This window comes from Sapajus apella, unplaced genomic scaffold, assembly GCF_009761245.1.
Source record: "Sapajus apella isolate SASKATOON/1434 unplaced genomic scaffold, GSC_monkey_1.0 scaffold26, whole genome shotgun sequence".
Taxonomy (NCBI): Eukaryota; Metazoa; Chordata; class Mammalia; order Primates; family Cebidae; genus Sapajus; species Sapajus apella.
In genome coordinates, this window is record NW_022436966.1 from 2,871,048 (window position 1) to 2,891,984 (window position 20,937).

Sequence of the window (20,937 nt, forward strand, 5' to 3'; positions counted from 1 at the left end):
AGCAGGTTTACACACAGCATGTGGGGCTCTGGCAGCCGGGCAGCATGGCACCCTGCAAACCTTATTTAGTCTTTGTTTCTCAACATGAGTTAAGTGGGATTTGGGAGAAAATAGTTTTCCATTAATAAAATTGCGTACCTCTTTTTAAACTTGGAATAAGAATCTGATTCTGCATTAAGACATGCTTCACAGAAACAGATTCACCAGTAAAGTCCTTTCCAGGAGCCAGAGCAAAGTTTAAGTTGTCAAGAAAAGCAATGGACAAAGCGTTTCCCACGTCTTAGTAGTTCCTGTGTTCTTTTAGTAGTAGTCTTAGTAGGCCCTGTTTAATAGTTGTGTTCTTTTGTGAATTTCCCACCATAATTTTTTTTTTCTTTTCAGTTCTGGGGTACATGTACAGGATGTGCAGGTTTGTTACATAGATAAATGTGTGCCATGGTGGTTTGCTGCACCTATCAACCCATCACCTAGGTATTAAGCCCACAATGCATTAGTTATTTCCACCTTAAATTTTCACGGGCCTTATTAGAGAGTTTCCATTTTTAATGAAGTACTAATTTCCAGGAAGTAGCTTACCACTGTCTAGGTGTGCATCACAGAAATGCTCAACAAGGTCTGCAGGTCATGTTTCCATTCGGAGAGCGCTCCACTCCAAGCCAACGGTGACCATTTCAGGGCTGGCTAGTTGGGGAAGGGAGTGGACACCTGAACCCATGTTTTTACTTCGTCTCATGCACATCAGTGCCCCTATAGTAGGTATACCGGGCCGCTGCTGGCGTCCTGCCCCCCTCCCAGGGCTCCTCCTCTACCATCCTAGGAACAGCTGCACCCCTCTGAGAATCCAACCAAACCCATCCCTGTGCTCTGGGAAGCGTGTACCCCAGTGGGTAGCACACTTACTCTTACCTGATCGCATACCCTCTTCCCTTCTTTGTAGGGTTCCAGGAGGGGATTGCAAACCCACTGGGAAAATGAGTGACGAGACTGTCCCCGAGGCTGCCTCGCCGCCGCCCCCGCAGGGGCAGCCTTACTTTGACCGCTTCTCAGAGGAGGACCCCGAGTACATGCGCCTTCGCAACCAGGCAGCAGACCTGCGTCAGGACTTCAACCTGATGGAGCAGAAGAAGCGCGTCACCATGATCCTGCAGAGCCCCGTGAGTGGGGCCGACCCGGGCGGGAGAGGGCACAGGGGGCACTGGCTCTTCAGGGTGCACCTACCCAAAAGATGAGTAACTCCTCTTCCCCTTCCTCAGGGTCAGTAGAAATGTAAGCCCACTGAGCAAGACAAGTCTGGTCACCCGGGCCTTGACTCTCCCTTGTAGCTGATGGATGGCAGAACCTGGCTTGTGTGCAGCAGTTTGGCTCGGTGGTGGGGGAGGTGGGACTGAGACAGGAGTCCCCCTGAGCTTCCTATGCCCCTTTGGAGCCTCAGTTCCCAGTCTTCCATTCCCTCCTCACCGAAAGCTGTAACAATGAACGACAAATCCATGTAAACTGGAGACCAGCAGGGATGCCAGGAGGAGGGCTTGGGGCTCCCTTTCCTGAACACCACAAAGTAAGAACTTTCTGTTGGGACAAATGAAGCTTTGACATGAATGAGATGGGACTGAGAAGGGTCTGGAAGCCCCAAGAAGTGCAGAGAGCAGAGGGCTCAGCAGGGCTGTGGGGTGGGGTGCCGGATGGGAGGGCAAGTTGGGATCACTCTTGATTTGCGGCCAGTTGGTCCCTGCCTGGCATGGACACAGAGCTCCCCCTTGGGCAGGTAGTGCCTTGAGAAGGCCGAAGCATGGGCCCAGTAGACCACTGAAGGCAGAGGGAGATCAGTGTGGAGGAGGCAAGAAGGCTATGACTGTGGTAGAGCTTGGGGGGTCCTCAGGAATCAGCCCATGATCCTAAGGATTGGGAAGCCCAGGGACAGAGTTGGCATCTCTAGGTGCTTGCTAGGATGGGCTCAGGAGGTGGGAGCCACTCTGCCTTGGCCCCCTGAGCTCCAGGGAGCCAGGGCCTGTGCAAGGGCTGTGTGCGGCCCTGGCTGGGAGCCATGGTGCATGTTCAGCCTGCTCAGAGCAGCTCCAGGGAATGGGCCCAGGTCTGGGTGATATTGTGTTGGGGAGCCTGGAGGAATATGGCAGATGTTGAAAGCATTGGGATGAGGAGCCCCTGGGAAAACCTCCAGAGTGTGGCAAGGAGGGGTGGCAAGGGGGTTAGGAGAGGTGGCAGAGTTAGCACCAGCCCAGATTTCAGGGCTCAGGCAGGAAATAGGGATTAGAGGAGGGCCTGCTTCCTTCTGTTCTTTTATAGGTTGGCCAACACACTTAAGCGGCTCTCCACTTCCTCCTGAGTGCTTTCTCTTGCCACCTGGTGGGCAGGATTCCTTGCTTATGGCTTCCTGGTCTAAAAAGCCAGGATTAGAGTTGGACATGAGGAGCGGAAGCGACCTCAGCGGTCATCAAATCCTCCTGTTCTTCCTCCTACCATTTCATTAAGCACATGAGGAAACTGAGGCCCGAAAGAGTCACAGGCATCACTAATGGAGAGGGATGGTGGCTATCTCCATTCAGTTCTACCTTTAAAATGTCCTTCATTAAAGTCCTACCATACCACATCTGATGGTGGGGAGGGGTCTTGGGCCTCATACAGACACAGAAAGGACCTAGAACCTGGATTACTGTCCACAGGGCAAGGGAACACAGGATCCATTCCCATACATTTCTTTGTTGCTTCCCATACAGCAGTTCCTGAGGTCCTAGTGGAACTGCTCAGTGTCTCCTGCCACCAGGGATCTCGAGCATGACCTTGACCTAGCTGACCCAGGGGCAAGGGGTGGGCACTTGGAAGAGCTCACTGTTAGGCAGCTGGGCCCAAGGAGCCCTCACTCCTGTGTGAGAGGCTGTGGGGGAACCAGCACCTTGGGGCCTACTTCAGTCTTTCAGGGAGGAGCTGGAAGGCCTCATTCAGGAGCAGATGAAGAAGGGGAACAACTCTTCCAACATCTGGGCCCTGCGGCAGATCGCGGACTTCATGGCCAGCACCTCCCACGCAGTCTTCCCAACATCTTCCATGAGTATGTGGTGTCTGGGGAGCTGCCAGGAGCAGAATGGGAGGGGAGGGTGGGGTGGGGAAAGAGAGGGAGGAGCAGCAAGAATCATCTGGTTGCCAGGCTACGGAGCAAGCAGCCTATTGTATTATCCGGCCTTGGGGAGCTCAGCAGCAGCCAGAGAGGTTACCTGTCTCTGCTTCTGATGTTGTTGCAAATTAAATGTCCACGGAAGTATTACCCCTGATGCCAGGAATAAGAGGGGTGGGGTGACTTCAGTGCATGGGAGGAGACTACTGAAGCCTGTGTCTCCATGCCCCACTAGACAGTCCAACCTGACTCCATAGATGAGGGCTGAGAGGAGCCAGCCAGGGCTATGTGGGAAGCCACCCTCCTGGGCTGTTATGCTCTGCCCGTAACATTTATAAAACAAGCATCAAAAAATACTCCCCCTCAATAAGATTAATACAGGATTATGGCTAAAAACTGAAAATAACCAAGAAAGGGAACCAGAAATAACTACTGTGTTCTTAAAACCCTCAAATTACTATTCTTAATATTTTGATGAACTTATATCCTTCCAGCCCTTTTTTTCTTAACATATATAGATTATGAAAACACATTGCATATGTGATTATATAAATGTAATCATATAAAATATGGTTCTATAATTTAATTTTTGGTGGATACATGCTATTTAATCAATTTCCCATTATTGGACTTTTAGGTTATTTCCAACTTTTTCTATTAGGAACAACAATGCAATGAACATCCTTGTAAAAAACCCTGAGATTATATCCATGATTATTAAGATAAATTACTAGAAGTAGAATTGCTGAATTGAAGTATATGCACACATGTTTTAAAGACTTTAATGCATAATGGCAGATTACGTCCTTTCTCCAAATGGATCCAATTTATGTTCCCAACAGCAATGCAGTAGAGTGCCCATTTCCTTTACCCTGGTTCACAGTGTATATTACCATTTGTTTCATCCTCCTGATTCAGTAGGTGACAAATAGTACCTTGTGTTTTAATGTGCATTTATTTGACTCCTGATGAGGTTGGATATATTATATATTTTCACATACATATTGGACATGATTTTCCTCCTTTCTCTTTCTCACTCTCTTTCTTTCTACTGCCAAGTAGCTGGGACCGCAGGCATGCACCACCAAGCCCGGCTGATTTTTGTATTTTTTGTGGAGACGGGGTTTCACCATGTTGCCCAGGCTGGTTTGAAACTTCTGGGTTCAAGCAATCCGTCCACTTCAGCCTCCCAAAATGTTAGCATTACAGACGTGAGCCACTGAGCCTGGCCCTGATTTTCTTTTAATAGTAAATTGGCTTTTTACATCCCTTACCTATTTTCCTATTAGTGTATTATTTTCTTAGAGATGTTTACGTTTTTATAAAGTAAAGCTATTTCTCTATTGTCAGTCAAATATACTGCATTTTCCCCCCCGTTTCTCCTTTGTCTTTTAGTTTTGTTCATGGCATTTTTTTTTTTTTGTCTTGTAGAATTCTTTACTTTCTGTGTAGTGGAAACCATTGTAATTTTCCTTCGTGTGTTCTGCTGTTGATTGCATGCTTAGAAATGTCTTTCCCATGTTTTATCATCTGATGGAACAAATACCCTTAATTATGCATTTCTCATTTTTTCTCAACTGTTTGTACAGGTTTATTCTTTAAAATAACTTTAGGCCAGGCACCGTGGCTCATGGCTGTAATCCCAGCACTTTGGGAGGCTGCAGCAGGTGGATCACATGAGGTCAGGAGTTTGAGACCAGCCAGGCCAATGTGGTGAAACCCTGTCTCTACTAAAATACACAAGTTAGCCGGGCATGGTGGTGCATGCCTGCAATCCCAGCTACTTGAGAGGCAGAGGAAGGAGAATTGCTTGGACCCTGGAGGTAGAAGTTGTAGTGAGCCCAGATTGTGCCCCTGTAGTGAGCCCAGATTGTGCCACTGCACTCCAGCCCAAGCTACAGAGCAAGATTCCATCTCAAAAAACAAAAAACAAACAAACTTTAAAATTTGCCACTGACCTTAAAAATTCCTTTTGGGATTACATTAAATGAATAAGTTGATTTGGTGAAGAATTTATAAATTTATAATTTTATATTAGAATGTAAGCTCTGTAGGGAAATTTGTATGTTTGGTTCACTGCTATATCCTAGAATAGTGTCCTTGATTTAGAATGTATCTAGTACATGGTAGGTACTTAAAAATATTTACATGAGTGAATTGTAAATCTTTTCAGAAATGAGATATGTCTTTTACTTATTTAAGTCTTCTTTAATATCCATCAGAAAAGTTTAGTAGTTATTTTCATGTAGTTCTTACTAATTTCTTATTAAGTTTATCCTGGAATTTTTAAATAACTTTGTTATTTTAAATGAATCTTTGTCTATTCAATTTTCTTTCTGGTTACAGTTCTCATTTAAGATAAATTGTTAGATATATATAGTATACACACACACACGCACACACACACACTAGTCCCTTATTGAACTCTGATTTAAATTTTAGTATCATTTCAATTAATTATTTTGGGTATTGTATATAGAAACATCACATAATCTGCACATCATGGTCATTTTGCTTCTTTCATTTCAAAATTTACCCATTGGTTTATTTTTTTTTCATTTTCTCATTGCATTTGTTAGAACTTTCAGAACAATGTTTAATAATAGATTAGAGAATAGTCATCCTTGTCTTATTTCTGACTTTAATGGAAGTTGTTTTACCACGAGTTTGAGATAATTACTTTTTATCATGTTGAAGAAATATCTTTTTATTCTAGTTCACTATGAGTTTTTCTTAGGAAAGTATGTTGAATGCCATAAAATACATTTTGGCCATTTATTGATTTTTTTTTCCCTTGAACTATTGAGGTGATGAGTTGCAGGAATAGATTTCTGAATTTTGAACTCTTTTTTCATTACTGAAGTAAATCATTCCTGGTCTTGAGGCATTATTTTAAAAATACCCTTCTGGATTTGATTTCCTAGAATTTTATTAAAGATTTTTGCATTCATACTCACACATGAGATTGGTTAGCAGTTTACTTTTTGGGCGGTCTTTACCTAGTATGGATATTATGGCTGTACTTTCATAACATGAATCAAGGTTATTTCACTCTCTTTTTTACCCTGATATAATTTAAATAAGATAGGAAATCTCTGTTCCTTGAGAGTTATTATTCACTTACTGGATCTGGAATATTTTTAGGGGTTTTTGAAGTTTTTGTCCTCAGTTTCATCTGGAGTTTTTCAATTTATTTTGCTGCTTCTTGGTTAAATTTTGGTCATATATTTTGTGTAAAATAATCCATTTAATGGGGCCTTTCATAATCATTGAGTGATTTACAATATTACTTTCATCATTTAAATTTCCCACTAAAGTAGATGAGATAACATCTCATTCATATTCCTGGTGCTATGTATTTTTACTTTCTCTTTATTGACCAATCTAGATATTTGTTTATTCATGGATCTTCTCACATCAGCCAATTCTTGAATTTACTTATTGGTCCTGTTATTCTTTCTGCTTCCTAATTCATTTGTTTTGTTTCTATATTCATTAATTCTTTTTCATAATTTTTCTGCTTATTTTGTTGTTTATATATTTTCTAGAGTAGCATAAGTGGATTTATTTTCATACTTAATTCAATAATAAAGACATTTAAGGTTATACATTTTTTTCTATGAGTATGTGCTTGGCCTTATCCCAGGAATTTGACACATAGTATGTCTTTAATTGTTAATTTCTAAATAGCTTGCAGTTGCTGTTTGGACTTTATTTTTCTTCTAAGAGCCATCTGGGAGTGTTTTCTCATTTCCAAGTGGTTGAATGCTTAGTCTTTTAAAGGTTTGCTAATAACATGGGATTTTATTGCATTATGTTTAGAAAATGTGGCCTATTTAACTTCTGTGTTGGAGTTGTACTGAGGTTAATCTTTGTGGCCTAATAATAACATTTAGAAATGATAATGGGTATAGACCATCTCTATAGCATGGTATTTGATATTTTTGTTTTAATTTGATTTTGTCAAAAATTTTCTCCCATTATATTTGATTTCTGTTCATTTCTCTAGTATTTACGATAGTTTTTGCTTTCTATATCTTGAAATATTCACAGCATAAGCATCACTGATGTTTATAGCTTCATTATCAATTGTACCTTTAATTCATATAAAATAACATACAAAATAGCTTCTTTGTATAAGAGAATATTGTTTTGCCCAACTTCTATTTTGATAATAATATGATGACCTTTACTTAGTTTTTGTTTATATTTCCCTGATGTGCTCTTGATCTTCCTTTTATTTTTATGTATTTTGGGCCACTTTATTTCAGTGGAATTTTTTCGTTTTGTTTTGTTTTTGAGACAGGGTCTTGCTCTCTCTCCTAGGCTGGAGAGCAATGGTGCAAACAGAGCTCACTACAGCCTCAACCTCCTAGGCTCAAGCGATCTTCCTGCCTCAGCCTCCCAAGTAGCTGGGACTGCAGGCCTGTGCCACCACACCTGGGCAATTTTTAAATTTTTTTTAGAGACGAGGTCTCACTATGTTGCCCAGGCTGGTCTCAAACTCCTAGGCTCAAGCGATTTTTCTCCATCAGCTTTCCAGAGCTCTGGGCTTACAGGTGTGAGCCACTGTGCCTGGCCTATTTTTATTTTTTTGTAAACTTCCTATAGCATTGCCTTCTGACATTCTGTGGCTATAACAGAGAAATTAGATAGCCGATTTTTTTGGTTCCTTTTTAGGTAGCCACATATTTTTTTTTCTAGGTGCTTATGGATATTTTCCCCTTATCCCTATATTTCAGAAATGTTGCCAGGAAGCATATAATTGTAGGGTTTTTTCTTTTTATGAACTTTTCCCATAATGCAGTGAGTACTTGCATGCACAGATCTTTTTTTCAGTTCAGAAAATGTTTCTTCTAATATATTCATATTGCTTATCTATAGGCCGCGTCTCTGGTTTTTGTCTCCCAAATCTGCCATATTATCTACCAATTCTTTCCAAGTCCGTCCTTATACTCTTCCTCCTGACAGAGGAATCAGGCTGACCAGCATTCTCATTGCCTCACTGATCGGCATCTGTCAGGAAGACAGATGGTTGCCTGGAAATCTGCTTAGTACGCATCCAGGATATCTGAGTCAGGGATGTGGAGAGGGGAAGTTTCAAGTATCATGAGTTCAAGCCCAGAGAGGCTGTTATTTGTCTAGCTCCATTTGCCTTAGAATTTGGGGTTTTGAGCATCAGTGTGCTCTTCAGTCTTAGATTTCAGGGAGCTTGGTGAGTTTTCATCTTTTTCTGTGTTTTCTTAGGTACTTTGACTAAACGGCTCAGTTAGATCTGATTTATAAATGTGGCATTTAGCCATCCTAACTTTCATGAGGCCAATTAGAATAAGATTTTAAAAACTTGTTGTAATATTATTTTATTTTAAAAATAGATGCATAATAGTTGTACATATTTGTGGGGTACATGTGACATTTTTATATGTAAATATAATGTAATGATCAAAATAGAATATCCGTCACCTCAAACACTTATCATTTCTTTATTGGGAACATTCTTCATCTTTTCTTATAGCTATTTTGAAATACACTATTAATTCTTGTTAACTATAGTTACCCTATTGTACTTTCAAATACTAGAACTTATTCATTCTGTCTGTGTTTTTGTACTCATTAACCAACCTCTCTTCATCCCCTTCTCTTCAGACTCAGAGCAGGAGATTGGGAGCTCCTTTTGAGCTCTCCTGTTCTCTTTCTCTGCTCCTTGTACCTGTGGGTGAGGTCATCCTCTTAGTTAAACCACCACCAGTTTGGGGAGGAGGATTCTCTTTGATACACATACAGAGGATGTGATGGAGTGAGTGTTTTCAGACCTGTTCTGTCCCCCGGCCATCACTGGGGCTCCATAGTTATTTGTAGGAAAAATATTCAAAGAACTGTGGTATAGACTATATAGACCTCCCAACATCAGCCCCACCTGCCTGCGTTTGCCTGGGGCCATGTGCTTTTGATATGTCCTCCTTGCTGCTAGGCATGAAGCAAAGAGGTAATTTCTTGTTTTGTCTAGTGAACCCACAGAGAGGAGGAAGTGATCCCAGACTGGTCAATTTGAATTAGAAATCCTTGACTTTGGAAGTTCGTTGTTGTCCTTGGAAGTCTAACTGGGCTTTTGGACCACTGCTGTCCCTACTGTCTGTGTTTGCAGGGCACTTGCCCTGGAGGTGCATCACCTCTGGTTGGCATAGGCCCTTGTGTGTGCTTCTTAACATGGGTGATTGAAGGCCTGCTCTGCTCACTGGATGTTACCCTCGCTTTTGTAGACCATGTCATCACGTCCACTAATGGCACACTCGATGTAGGATATACATCACATCATGCTCTAATAAGGTTCACAGAGATGGTAAAAGCTTCCAAAGAACATCCTGATCCATTAAAATCTTCTGTGGGAGCTGGGAGAGGCAGCATCAGGAGGCTCACATCCAGACACCAATTTAAGCCAGAGTCCTTTCCTATTGATTCTCCTATTTGTTCCTAGATGCTCACTAATCCAGGCACTGGGACTCAGAGGCCTTCTGCTCCCTTCTTGAGGCACGTAGGCAGTGTGATCATGGTTAATGGGATAGACTGGATGTCAGCTCCTAGACCCTTGCATGCCCAGAAGACAAGACTATCAAACCCTCTAGGCCCATTTCCAAATCCCTTCCACATCCCCCCAAATTCCTAGAAAGAACCACCACATAGCTAAGGGACTGCATGCCCAGAGAGGGGCCTAGGTACCTGGCCTGAGGCCTCTGGCCTTTCAGCCAGCCACAGATGCACTCACTTCTAGAAGTTTATGACTTGGTTAGAAAATCTTGGGGAAGTTATTTCCAGGCTGATCTGGCTTTCTATTTGCCCTGTTTTTAAATCACAGAAAATGTTATTACCTGGTGTCATTAAAACAGTGTATTAGCAGGTTTAATGACTGGTAGCTTCATTGAAAATAACTGATGAAATATACCTATGTTTCTAGTTAGAGATTTATTCTTGTTTTGATTCAGTGCCCATCTTCAGAGTTTATGGTAAGCATGGCATTCCCAGAACCCTTCATTCTGTGGCCTTGAGACTTGCCATGATTTTTGAGCAAAAGCTTATCCAAATGAGCAGACTTCATTGGGCACAAATGTCAATTCTGTGGACTCCTCCCCCAGGTAAGGTTCAAAGAGTGTTTAATTCCCTGCCTGGGAAAGTCTCTTGTGCAGTTTTAGTGCCAGTCAGAATTTGGAGAACACTGGAGCTTGGAGTATGCTGGAGCCAGGAAGGGGAGGACAGATGGGCTCTGGCCCTAAAAGAGCTGCACTGTCCCTGCAGATGTCTCCATGATGACACCCATCAATGACCTCCACACGGCTGACTCCTTGAACCTGGCCAAGGGGGAGCGGCTCATGCGGTGCAAGATTAGCAGTGTCTACCGACTCCTGGACCTCTATGGCTGGGCCCAGCTGAGCGACACCTATGTCACGGTGAGCAGAGCACCCTGGAGTTGGGTGGGGCACTGCATGTGGTCCCACAAAACCCAAAGGGAGAACTCCTGACCCTTGGCATGGCCATGGCACTGCAGGTGACCTTTGGCCAAAATGCACTGCGCCCTTCCAAGGTTTCTAACCACTGTAGTCATTGATAAAGCAGCCTGCCCAGCGGGTACTTCTTTGGATGGAAAGGAACTCCTGGATCTTATATCTAGAGCTACCCTTGACCACCATGAGTTTCCTTTTGTAGCTCCCTTTCCCCTACTCCAAATGAAGGCTGAGGCCTTTTTATCTCTCATGGGTGGGGGAGAAATAAGGGTTCATTAGAGGAAGACTTGGGTGCAGTGGGTTCAAGAGAAGAGAGGATTCAAGCACAGTGTCCTTGGAAATGTCCCTCTCCCTCCTTGCCCCAGAGAACATGTGTCTTTCTTCCAGTTGAGAGTCAGCAAGGAGCAGGACCACTTCCTGATCAGCCCTAAGGGAGTTTCTTGCAGTGAAGTCACAGCGTCCAGCCTGGTGAGTATAGTCCAGCATCACTGCCCACTCCTTATTGAAATGACAACACTCTCCCTGTTCCCATAGTGCTAGGTCCTCTCCAAATTGGCCACTGTTGCACTGTGGAGCTCACAATCTGGTGTGGCAGAGAAGACACATGGAACAAACTAAGTGTCCAGAGCATGATGCGACCATGAGACCAATTGCCAGGAGGAGGCAGCAAGTGCAGCGGGAGGGAGGAGGGAGCGGAGATGGGCCTGGTGTCCTCTCAGCAGACTCATGGGATGGCTAAGCCTGGGATTAGGCCACAGTGGTTGGGAGTGGAGGGCCTTTCTGGATATGGGGTACATTAGAATAAGAACCAAAGCAGCACGAGGTTTGTCCAGTGCCAGTACCATTAGAGATGCTTCTGGGTCCCTTTTCAGTGTTGCTCCTTTTAGATGAGGTAGAGGCTTTCAAAAGTTGCTTTAGTTCAGGAAAGATTTCTGGTTGGGAGGAGAAAGGCCATAGAAAGGACTGTCTTAGAAGCAGAAAAGGCCCAGTTCTTCTTAGATACATGGGCTGTGGCTGCTGTGCTACGTACCTTGGAGAGGAGGACACCACCTCAGGGGCCTCTGCCTGGCTTGAGACATGCTCAGGTGTAGAGTCCAGCTACTCACTCAAAAGTCCAGGCTCAGTAAGTCACAGAATATCTAGGCAGGGCAGGACTTCTACTATGCCAAGGCCACTTTAGAGGCAGGAAATGACACTGGTGCCCAGGGAGGGTAAGCACCTTGCTCAAGGCTACCCAGGGAGGTGATGGCCAAGTCAGAGCTAGGACCACAGAGACAAGGATGATATGGGCTCTGTCTGTAAGGTGTACATGGTCTGGTTGCAGGAGAGAGGTGAGGTAATCAGCTATTAAAGCTCAGGGTACAGAGTGTTCCAGTAGAGGTGAAGGAAGCTTGGGGAACCTGGAAAGGGGCACCCTACCCCGCCAGGAGCTGTAGGAGGAAGAGGGAATGAGGGAGGAGGCTTCTAGCTGAAACCACGGAGCAGGAGTGGAATCAGTGGGATATGAGTCAGTGGGGTGAGCAGACTTAGACCATGGTGGCAAGGAAAGGTTTGGCAGACGTGACTGTGTCCTCGGCAGGAGGACAGCATGTGTGAAGCCCAGATGCATGCAAGAGCCCCATGCATGCATTTGGGAGGACAGGCAAGTGGCTGAATCTGGCTCAAGTATTCAGTATCTGGAGGTGACCTGGGAAGGGAATAGGGTCCAGATGATAAACGGCATGGAAGGTCTTGTTACGGTGTTTGGCTTTATTCTGCTGGACACGTAGAGCCACTGAAGTGCAAGCAGAAGAGGAATGCAAGCAGGTTTCTATTGTAGAAAGATCACTCCGAAAGCTATGTGGAGGCCAACTGACACCTAGGTGGGGTTATTACAGCAAGCTGGGAAGGAAATTCTGGGCCTCTATGCCTAGTGGACCTCGTGATCAGTTGAGTTGGGAGGGGATTGAGTTTGAGGAGCTGGTGGGACATTCAAGAGATGTCAGTTGGCATTTGGTTATCCTAGGTTCAGAAGGGATGCAGGCTAGAGATACAGGTTTATGACACGGGCATGAGATGTTTATGGAGTGTGTGTAGACATAGGGCTGCTATGTGTGGTTGTGCAGTTTGTGTACTGCACAAGGGAGCCTGGCTAATGAGGAAGAGAAGAGAGAGTGAAATCCAACCTGTGCTCCACTCACTAAGTTTGTCCTAGCATTGGGCTTGTTTTGAATTTGCACAAAGGCAATACTCACATACCAAGCCCTGTGTCCCTGGGCAGTCCTCAAGAGAGTGGTACCTGCTTTCTCATTTATACAAATGAGAAAGCTTCCCCTTGGCCAGGTTCAGGGAGTCAGCTGTTTGTATACAAAGGTACTGTATGGGAGGGTGTCTGTTGTATTAGGCTGTGGAGGTTCTTAAGTGACAACAGATCACACATGTAACGATAAGGTATAAAACATGTAAGATCAGAGAAAGATCATCCGAGAGGGGGAATTCAAAACAGGCCACATATCCAAGGAAGTGGGGGAGCTGGGCTGAGGGAAACCAGAGGGCAGCACTCCACACTCAGGTTTAAAGTACCTGAGATGGGAGAGTTTGCTGCAGCTTCCAGGGGCCACGCTGCTTTGACGTCTGTGTACTTCACTTAAAATAGGATGTTGTAAGTGGAGGTTTGTTGAACATCTTCCTGACGCTGCATAAGCAAACATCAGCAGCACATTCCTCTGCCCACATTAGAGTTGGTCTCCCTTCTTTGATCCCCATCTTGACTGCCTGAGCTTTCTGGGGTAGGGTGGTGGGCAATTTGAGGAACTGCTCTGTGTGCTACATTCAGGATATCATGAGTGCTTCAGTTTTAAGGGCTAAAGTTGTGAATTTTGGAGACTATTATCTGGTTTGTTAATGTCCAGGGAACAACTGTAGTCAGTGAAGTTAGGTTAACTCACAGCTGCCAGGAGACTGCACTCAGAGAACCAGGGGAGGCGTTCAGTGAGAGTAACATTGGAAGGTGCTGGTTTCAGGATTTGGATTTGTGCTGGGTGATTCAAGAGAGTTCTGTTTACCTTGGATTGTGGGCTTTCAGGACACGGAAAATTCTGATTGAATATTTTACTACTTTTAATCCAGGAGGCAGGGGAGTGGGGGCGTGGAGTGAGGCTAGAGCTGTCATTGGTAAAGCAGCTGCAGCCTCTCTGAGCCTCATTGAGAAAGGGCTCAGTGTAGACATTGCTTCCCCTGGAAGGCCTCTGGGATGCTCCTGTTGTGCTGGGATGAAAGGCTCCACCTGTCTCTGTCTAGAGAATTTTGTGCATGACTCTGTTTCAGCACTTTGCTACCCCACATGTGGTCTGTGGATCACTTGAGAACTTGTTAGAAATGCAGGCTCTCAGGTCCCCCTCAGCCTATGGATCAGAACCACATTTGACTGGACTTCGGGTGATTCATGTGCACAGTCAAATCTGAGAAACTCTGCTCTCGCATTTCTCCTGCTGAATTATAATTGTCTGTGCTTCCCTTAGACCGTGTGCTCACTGAGGGCAGAAACTGGTTTGTTTTCTTCCAACACCAAGTCTGTCATTGCTCATGGTGTCTGGAGTGTGTGAAGATAGGTGGGCAGCACAGGCTGGGCCCACCAGCTGGGAGAGGAGTAAGGGCCTCCACCACCCTGTTGCCCTCAGTTTCTCTTCTTTCCTGGTGCAGATCAAGGTGAATATTCTGGGAGAGGTGGTGGAGAAGGGCAGCAGCTGCTTCCCAGTGGACACCACGGGCTTCTGTCTGCACTCGGCCATCTATGCAGCGAGGCCCGACGTGCGCTGCATCATCCACCTGCACACACCGGCCACAGCAGCGGTGAGTGGACTCCTTCTTAGCCACCCAAGCAAAGACATAAGCCAGCCGAGGCTATAGCACTCTCATGATTTAAAAAAGTCTGGAAAGATCTAGAACTCAGGCCAAGGTGAAGTGAGAGAACTCCCAATGTGGAACCTGCCAGCCTCTCCATCTTTCTGACTACTGAAGTCAGTATAATGTGAAGAGGTGGAATGTCTGTTCCATCGCGTCCCCCACCCTGCTGCATACACAAGCTGGGACCCTTGCCCTGGGGACAGTGCCTCCTAAATTTCTACTCAGGTCAGTCCTGTTGGACCAAAGGGTGGGGCCTGCCCCCATGAAACCAGGCTCTGGCGAGGAGATATGTTGACAGAGGACAAGTTGGTGGGAACCTGGACTGTGCCCACTTTCCCATAGTTCAGGGTAGGCTGAGAGTAGGGGGTGGAGCAGGCAAAACTGGGAGCAAGTAGAGGGAAGAACCTCAAGGAGCAGATTGTCCCGCTCTGGTCATTTCTCCATGTGTACCTAAGACACTGCAATGTCACTTAGACGGCAGATAAGTGGGTGGGGCAGGCAAAACTGGGAGCAAGTAGAAGGAAGAACCTCAAGGAGGAGGTTGTCCCGCTCTGGTCATTTCTCCATGTGTACCTAAGACACTGCAATGTCACTTAGATGGCAGACAATCAGTTCTGGGCACTCTCCCGGACCCCCACCCCATCCTGCTGATCCCCGGGCCACACACCTGCAGGGACAGAGTAGGCTGACTTGTCATCAGCCTGTTTTCTTAGCAAAGCACACTGATTATGAGCATTCAGACCTTCCAGAATTTGGACTAAGATGTGAAGATGTATTTGTGCCAAGGGTACATCTTTGCAGAGCTCAGGGCTGAGTCAGGGCAGAATGAGTGAAGGAGGGCAAGGGTTCTTCTAAACCTCTCCATGCTCCTTGCTTTAAAAACAAATTACTGCACATTCTGTCCACCATGAGCAGCTCACTTTTAGTAAGTGATGGGGGAATGGGTTACAACCTGTATTTCAGCCCTGGTCCCCAGCATTTGTATTGTCCCAGTCTCAGAGGCAAGAGATTGCTTTTGAGATGGGACCTTTGTATTGGGCAGCAAATAATTTCATTCAGTTTAACATGGGACTTTTCAATGGGCCTCTCTGTTTGTCAAAAGTCGTGGCCTTGTCTGCACTGAAACCAAAGCTGAGGGTCTCCAGCCTATCCCAAGAGATCTGGATTCTGCTTACCCCAGCTTGGTGCAAATTGCACCACAGCCTGCCTCTTTCCAGAGTTGTATGACAAGAGCAAAGCTGTGTGTGAGGTGGGGGGAGTGGGAGGAGCGGCAATAGCTCTCTGGAGTACATTCTTTCTAGCAATTCAGAAAGGTGATATGTTGACATGGCTGTTGTGAAAACAGTGATGGAAAGACGCCAGAGCAAGCAGCGTGACAGCACAGCCAAGCCAGGGGTGGAGGAGCCCAGGCCTTTCTTGTGTCTGCTCCCCACCCTTACCCCCACTAGCCCCTGGAGTGGAGCTGGACTGTGCTCCTCTGAGGAAAGGGCTGGGAGGGCTGCAAGTGCTAACCATGCCATTGTTTCTCTAAGGTGTCGGCCATGAAGTGGGGCCTCCTGCCTGTCTCCCACAATGCCCTGCTGGTGGGGGACATGGCCTATTATGACTTCAATGGGGAAATGGAGCAGGAAGCTGATCGGATCAACCTGCAGAAGTGCCTTGGACCCACCTGCAAGGTTAGCTTAGCTCTTCTGGGACAATAATCTGGAGTGGCATTGTCAAAAGCCAACATCACAAAAGTGACATGTGTTCGTTGGACAATAAGGGAGGGAGAGGGGGGAAAAAGAAAGAAAGAGCTCCCTATACCACTTCCCTGAGATCTTTGTGGTTACCCCAAATATATTCAAATTTATATTTGTAAAACTAGGATCATAAAATAAGTTATTTTTGCCCCAGCAATATATAGTAAACACCTTTGTATGTTATTAAATATTTTCTCTATCACCATTTTAAATTATTAAATTTAATTAAATGATACGACTATTCACAGACTTCATTATGTGAATAGTTGTGGTATAATTTACCTGCATACTCTTTTGTGTGTTTTTAGAAATACCTTCTAAAAACATTAGAAGGTATTTTTCAGTTGAGTGCAGGATTCATGCCTGTAATCCCAGCACTTTGGGAAGCCAGGGCAGGTGGACCACTTGAGCCCAGGAGTTCAAGACCAGCCTGGGCAACATGGCCAAATCCCATCTCTACAAAAAACACAAAAATTAGTGAGGTTTGGTGGTATGCACATGTGGTCCCAGCTACTTAGGAGGCTGAGGTGGGAGGATCGATTGACCCCAGAAGATGAAGGCTGCACTGAGCTATGATCACACTGCTATATGCCATCCTGGGCAACAGAGTTAGACTCTGTCTCAAAAAAAAAAAAAAAAAGATTAAAACAACACATTGATGAAAATTATTTCAGCTAAATCTTTGTGTGAGCTTGAGAGGAGTTTCTTAGGATAAGTTCCTAGGGATGAATGGGCTAGAACTCTCACTTCATGTCACCAAATTGCCCCACGCAGTTCGTTCACTCTCCTACCCCGTTTCTAGGCTATTAGAATCCCACTTTCCTTCAGTGCAGTCTCCCCAAACTTGAGTGTTGTTGCCTTTATTTTTCTGCCTACTTGCAAGAGAAAAATGGAATCTTATTGCTGCTTGACTGAATCTTGAGCCCTGTTTTATAACAGCACATAATTGGGGGTGGTTAGCTCAGCATTGCACAGCCACGGAGCCTAGTGTGGGTTCATAGGTTCTTTGCCACTGTCCTGGCAAGGGATGCACTGCTCGAGTCATTTCCCACGAGTCCCTGTCTTCTCATCTCTAGCACGGTGAGGTGTCCTGCCGCTCTCTCCTGAAAGCGTTATTTAGAGTGCGGAGAGAGGATGGAATGGTCACATCTAGGAAGTGCTATGAGAACTTGAGAGATGGGATATTCGTGGTTTGTGGTACTTTTTGTGGGCCACAGTTATCATCTCTTTCTGTTTCTCTGCCACTGGCATGGAAAAAATACCAGCTGTTTTCAGCAAGAGAGGATGTGATGTTTTGAGCCACCAGACTTCAGCCCAGGCTCTGCATAGAGACAGATCTGACACATGGATCTGTGTCCCAGCTCCCAGGCAGGCGTCACGTGGTTCCAGAGAGTTCTTGAGAGTAAAACCAACAAAGAAAAGTTTCCGGCAGGGAAGATGCACTGTGGGGAGTCGTGCTGTTGGTACAAATTCAGTCTGGGTTTCCCAACTTTTGCCCACTTTTCCCTGACTGAGTCTAAAACATTGCACTAATAGTGAGAACCCCTGGCTTCTAGTTCAGATGCTTCCCTCAATTCACTGGGAGACTTTCAGTTTTTTTTTTTTTGTTTTTTTTTTGAGATGGAGTCTTGCTCTATCACCGGTTGGGGTACAGTGGCACGATTTCAGCTCACTGCAGCCTCCACCTCCCAGGTTCATATGATCCTCCCACCTCAGCCTTTTGAGTAGCTGGGACTACAGGCACACACCATCACACCCAGCTAATTTTTATGTTTTTAGTAGAGATGGGGTTTCACCATGTTGGCCAGGGTGGTCTTGAACTCCTGGCCTTAAGTAATGCACCCACCTTGGCCTCCCAGAGTACTGGGATTACAGACCTGAGCCATTACACCTGGCTGAGACTTTTAGTCTTTTCAGGCTTTTATTTTCTTCTTATCCGTAAAACCAGTGAGTTAGATTAGAAGGTCACTGTCTTTCTAGAGCTGTGAGATCTCAGAGCTGACAGGGCCTCATTGAGTTTATGGTGCAGAAACCTAAGGCCCAGAGAGGTGATGTGACTCACCTGTTTCTGTAGGGCCACCTCTCAGAGAACCGCCCCCTGTCAACTAAGTTTTGACTCCCAAGTCAACTAAGTCACAGGAGCAAGAGACTGCTTTTGAGGTGGGAACTTTGTATTGGACAGCAAATAATTTCATTCACTTTAATATACGCACCAGTTTTTCAGGCTTCTAAGCTTTCCAAGGCCTAAAAAACCCAGGCATTGCCTAAAGGAATTGACCAAGCTATTTAGTTTCAGTTTTAAAATGACTTTTCAATTTCAATTTTTAAAATGCCTAAAAACCCAGGCATTGCCCAAAGAAATTGATCAATCTATTTAGCCCCAGTTTTAAAGTGCCTTTTCAATTTATTAGGGTGGATGCTTTGAGTTAAAATCCCAAGTGGAGTAGCTTTGGAGTATTTGATTAGAGAAAATAAACAAGGAGTTGGGAAAAGGGGCCCTGGGATTGGTTGTGGAAGTTTATCTAAATAAAATGAAAAACCTCTCCCTCTTAACTAAAGTTTAGAAGGCTTAAGGTTTTAATTGACTGTTTACTCCTCTACAGATCCTGGTGCTAAGAAACCATGGAGTGGTTGCTCTGGGTGACACTGTGGAGGAGGCATTTTATAAGATCTTCCACCTGCAGGCTGCATGTGAAATACAGGTGAGCAGATTCCCCTGGGAAGTGGGCCCAGGGGTGGGCTCTGACAGGCCTGTGGGCAGAAGTGGTGACTCCGTTGGCTGTGATTCAGGGAGTCTTTTGACCCCAGCCTTCTAAAAGCTTTGCCCTATTTCTCTGCCTTGGCACCATTCTATCCTTCTAAAGTTTCACATTTAGGGTTAGTTCTGTGGCTTTGAAAAATGTATCAGTATTGCCTAACAACCAATAAATACCCAATTCTTGAGGGTCAGTGCCCAGTCTGGGGAGTTGCCTGGGCTCATCAGCTGGACAGTGGGAGAAACTGTAATAAGGCATAGAAAAGTCTACCATGCTGATGTTACGTGGGCTATACCTGCTGCACCTATGCCCAGCAGACACACAGATAGGTTTTATTTTATTCATTGAGGGTAGGGGTTTGGTTTGCAAAGGCCAGGAACATGGTCAAGTACAGAAAGAGGAGTGGAAAGCAGGCCACTTGGAGTGTTGACGTGGCAGCCTTCACAGCCAGGGCAACCCCAAGTGATGTCCAGGAAGCCCGTCATGGAGTCCCTAACTGGGAAGGGATGGAGAAGATGGAGTGTCAGTGATCACGGAACCCCTAGAGGAGTTGATGGAGAAGCAGTAGGAAGACAGACAAACCTGTAGTTGTGTAGACAACAAGGTGGTATTGGATAAGCCAAGCACACACTTTTCAATGTGGCAGGTTGGTCAGGAGCGAGTAGGGGGCCTTACATAACCCTGAAAAGACCTTATTAACCAGGCTGACCAGGCTCCATCCACCCCGCTCTGGGCTGTGTGCCCTTGGGTAGAGGACTTGTCCTGCTTGAGCCTCTGTCTCCTCAACTGCAGAAGTGGGGCCCAGCGGGTTGCTGTGAGAACACAAGGGGGGGTGTTGCTGATGGTATTTTTAGGACTCAACTGACATACGGGAGGCCCGTTGCCCCTGGATGAGTCAGCTCTTTGCCCAGCCCCTTAGTGTCCCGTCCGCCCTCTCCTGGCTGGCCTAGGCAGAGCAGCACCCAGAGGAAGAGGTCTTTCTCTCGGAGGTAGTCTGGGGAGATTGAGATCTGCCAGGAAGCATTGCTGATGGAGGCTCTGCAGCGGGACCCTTTTAATTGTTTTTAAAGGAATATGTGGTGAGGACAGCTGTGAAGATAATGATGAAGAAGTATTAAAGGCAGTGGTCAGAGCAGGGGAAGGTGGACACAGACCCAGCTGGTGCCTTTCTGATGTGATGTGGTGCGACCCCCACCCTGCCCAATCAAAGATTCTGGCCCTGAGCTCTGACCACTGACCGCTGGAGAATCTGGTGGAGCCGCTGGGATATAGGGAAGCTACTCTGTCTTCCCCACATCTGAACTCTTAAGAGCTCTCCATCTTCTCCTGTAAAAACTTCATCTCTGCAAAGACAGCTCAGCCCTAAAAATGAATAGAGAGAGATGCCCATGCTTCGTACCACCCCACATGGTGAAGTACACCTCTCCCAGGATCCAGACCTCCAGAAACAGTTTCTGAACAGTTTAAAGGGCAGAGCTGCAGGCTACTGTCCCTGACAGCCCCCATCCCCCAGCTGCTGTCACTTTCTTTTGAGGACTAGTTTGCTGAGATCTTGTGACAGGACCTCAGGCAATGCAGAGAGATAACCCCAGGCTCCAGTGGCCTTTTTTATCCCCCAGCTGATAGAGCAGAGAGGTTTCTAGAGGCGGGTATAGAGCTGGAAGATGTGGAAGAAAAAAACAGGAAAGCTTAGAGGAGGCGTGGGTGGATCGGGGCATGAAAGAGCCTAGGTAGCAGCGACTGCAGGTGCTGCTGGGAGCGCAGCCCTGGCCAGGTCATTTTTGGGTGAAGCAGCCAGCACTGACACTCTGTTTCCACTATGGGCCAAGTTTTCTCCCTTGATGACCTTGGCAAACAAGCAAACGTGGCTGTGGTCATGTTCATAGTTCAAGGCTGAAAGCCTATTCATTTCTCCTGGGGATGGTGTTCTC

At 45.7% G+C, this 20,937-nt stretch overlaps 1 protein-coding gene across 3 annotated transcripts in view; it reads left to right on the forward strand.

The window, feature by feature from the left end:
• The window catches only part of ADD2 (adducin 2), a 124,559-nt gene that overhangs the window by 77,802 nt on the left and 25,820 nt on the right, over window positions 1-20,937 (forward strand). For all 3 annotated transcript variants that reach the window (XR_004272975.1, XM_032291817.1, XM_032291818.1), the window contains exons 3-9: window positions 938-1,154; window positions 2,926-3,064; window positions 10,418-10,569; window positions 11,011-11,091; window positions 14,305-14,454; window positions 16,041-16,184; window positions 18,854-18,952. Coding sequence is in view for 2 of the 3 variants with exons in the window: in XM_032291817.1 (XP_032147708.1) it covers window positions 972-1,154; window positions 2,926-3,064; window positions 10,418-10,569; window positions 11,011-11,091; window positions 14,305-14,454; window positions 16,041-16,184; window positions 18,854-18,952 (948 nt within the window). In the remaining variant the exon portion in view is untranslated. The remainder of the gene's footprint in view (window positions 1-937; window positions 1,155-2,925; window positions 3,065-10,417; window positions 10,570-11,010; window positions 11,092-14,304; window positions 14,455-16,040; window positions 16,185-18,853; window positions 18,953-20,937) is intronic.